At 49.1% G+C, this 2,632-nt stretch overlaps 1 protein-coding gene across 1 annotated transcript in view; it reads right to left on the bottom strand.

Moving 5' to 3' along the window:
* The window catches only part of LOC121340722 (protein phosphatase 1 regulatory subunit 37-like), a gene marked incomplete at its 5' end in the record, with an annotated part of 16,657 nt that extends 14,032 nt beyond the window's left edge, over positions 1-2,625 (bottom strand). Inside the window, 2 exon segments of the mRNA XM_041413657.1 lie at positions 1,221-1,287; positions 2,478-2,625. Of these exon segments, the coding sequence (XP_041269591.1) occupies positions 1,221-1,287; positions 2,478-2,625 (215 nt within the window).
* Between the last annotated feature and the right edge of the window lie 7 nt (positions 2,626-2,632).

Below are 2,632 nucleotides of genomic sequence, written 5' to 3'. Positions count from 1 at the left end.
AAAACCCCGGAAAATGGGATTTAGGAAAAGCCTGGAAAATCCCAGGGAAATCCTGGGAAATTGGTACTTAGGACAGGCCTGGAAAATCCCAGGGAAATCCTGGGAAATCGGGATTTAGGACAGGCCTGGAAAAATTGGAAATCGGGACTTAGGACAGGCCTGGAAAATCCCAGGGAAATCCTGGAAAATCCCGGGAAATCGGGATTTAGGACAGGCCTGGAAAATCCCAGGGAAATCCCGGGAAATCTGGACTTAGGACAGGCCTGGGGAAGTGGGAATATCCGGGAAATCACGGGAAATCAGGATTTAGGACAGGCCTGAAAAAACGGGAAATCAGGACTTAGGATGGGCCTGGAAAAGTGGGAATATCCAGGAAATCCCGGGAAATTGGGATATAGGACAGGCCTGGAAAATCCCAGGGAAATCCCAGAAAATCCCAGGAAATCAGGATTAAGGACAGGCCGGGAAAAGTGGGAATATCCAGGAAATCCCGGGAAATTGGGATATAGGACAGGCCTGGAAAATCCCAGGGAAATGCCGGGAAATCGGGACTTAGGACAGGCCTGTAAAAGTGGGAATATCCAGGAAATCCCAGGAAATTGGGATTTAGGACAGGCCTTGAAAATTGCAGGGAAATCCCAGAAAATCCCAGGAAATCGGGATTTAGGACAGGCCTGGAAAAATGGGAATATCCGGGAAACAGGCCTGTAAAAGTGGGAATATCCGGGAAATCCCGGGAAATCGGGATTTAGGACAGGCCTGGAAAATCCCAGGGAAATCCTGGGAAATCGGGACTTAGGACGGGCCTGGGAAAGTGGGAATATCTGGGAAATCACGGGAAAGCGGGATTTAGGACAGGCCTGGAAAAATGGGAAATCCCAGGAAATCCTGGGAAATTGGGATTTAGGACAGGCCTGGAAAATCCCAGGGAAATCCCAGAAAATCCCAGGAAATCAGGATTTAGGACAGGCCTGGAAAAGTGGGAATATCCAGGAAATCCCAGGAAATCGGGATTTAGGACAGGCCTGGAAAATCCCAGGGAAATCCTGGGAAATTGGTACTTAGGACAGGCCTGGAAAATCCCAGGGAAATCCCGGAAAATCCCAAGAAATCGGGATTTAGGACAGGCCTGGAAAGTCCCAGGGAAATCCCAGAAAATCGGGATTTAGGACAGGCCTGGAAAATCAGGAACTCCCAAATGCATTCCCAGCATTCCAAACCCATTCCCGGATCCCATGTCAGCCAGGTACAGCTCGCGCAGCGTCACGTTCATCTTCAGCGCCGTGGCTGCGGGGGGAAAACAACGGGAATGAACCGGGAATGAACCGGGAATGAACCGGGAATGAACCGGGAATGAACCGGGAATGGGGAATGGGAATGGGAATGGGAACGGGGAATGGGAATGGGAACAGGAACGGCACCGGGAGGGCCACCGGGAACAGCAGGAAAATGGGAGGGGAATGGGAAAAATGGGTGGGAAATGGGAAAAAAAATTGATGGAAAAAGGGGTGGGAAATGGATGGGAAATGGGGGGAAATGGGATGGGGGGATGGATGGGAAAATGGGAAAAAAATGGATGGAAAAATGGATGGAAAATGGATGGAAAATGAACAAAAAATGGGAGAAATGGATGGGAAAATGGATGGGAAATGGGGGGAAATGGATGGGAAAATGGATGGGGGGATGGATGGGAAAATGGGAAAAAAATGGATGGAAAAATGGATGGAAAATGGATGGGAAAATGGGTGGAAAAATGGGAGAAATGGGTGGGAAATGGGAGAAATAGATTGGAAAATGGATGGGAAATGGGAAAAAAATGGGTGGAAAAATGGATGGAAAATGGATGGGAAAATGGGTGGAAAAATGGGAGAAATGGGTGGGAAATGGATGAAAAAATTGACAGAAAAATGGGGAAAAATGGATGGGAAAATGGATGGAACATGGATGGGAAATGGATGGGAAAATGGGTGGAAAATGGATGGAAAAATGAATAGAAAAATGGATGGAAAAATGGGTGGGAAATGGGAGAAATGGATGGGAAAATGGATGAAAAAATTGATAGAAAAATGGGAAAAATGGATAGGAAAATGGGAGAAATGGATGGGAAAATGGATGGAACATGGATGGGAAATGGGAGAAATGGATTGGAAAATGGATGGGAAATAGATGGAAAATGGATGGAAAATGGGAGAAATGGGTGGGAAAATGGATGAAAACATTGACAGAAAGATGGGGAAAAATGGATGGGAAAATGGGAGAAATGGATGGAAAAACTGATGGAAAAATGGGAAAAACAAACAGAAAAATGTGGAAAATCCCCAGCAGGACCTCCCAGCCCCTCGCTTCTCCCTTTCCCACCCCAAACCCCTTTAACCCCTTCACCGCCGCCTCCCTCCCTCCCTCCCCTCCCGAAATCCCCTCGCCAGGAGCCATCCCAGTGGGAATTCTGGGAATTCCGGGAATGCCGGGGGTCTGACCGAGCAGCATGAGGGGTCTCCCGGACAGGGAGGTGTTCTCCAGGTGCAGAACCACCAGGCTGCTGCTGATGCGCAGCGCCCGCGCCACGAACGGCGCCGAGTGGTCCAGGAGCGGCGTGTTCCGGGCGTCCAGGTACTGCAGGCAGCTGGTCTGG

The sequence above is a fragment of the Onychostruthus taczanowskii genome, unplaced genomic scaffold (genome assembly GCF_017590055.1).
Source record: "Onychostruthus taczanowskii isolate IOZ18803 unplaced genomic scaffold, ASM1759005v1 scaffold422, whole genome shotgun sequence".
Lineage (NCBI taxonomy): Eukaryota > Metazoa > Chordata > Aves > Passeriformes > Passeridae > Onychostruthus > Onychostruthus taczanowskii.
Note: the sequence above shows the minus strand (reverse complement) of the source record. Positions and strands in the feature narration are given on the sequence as shown.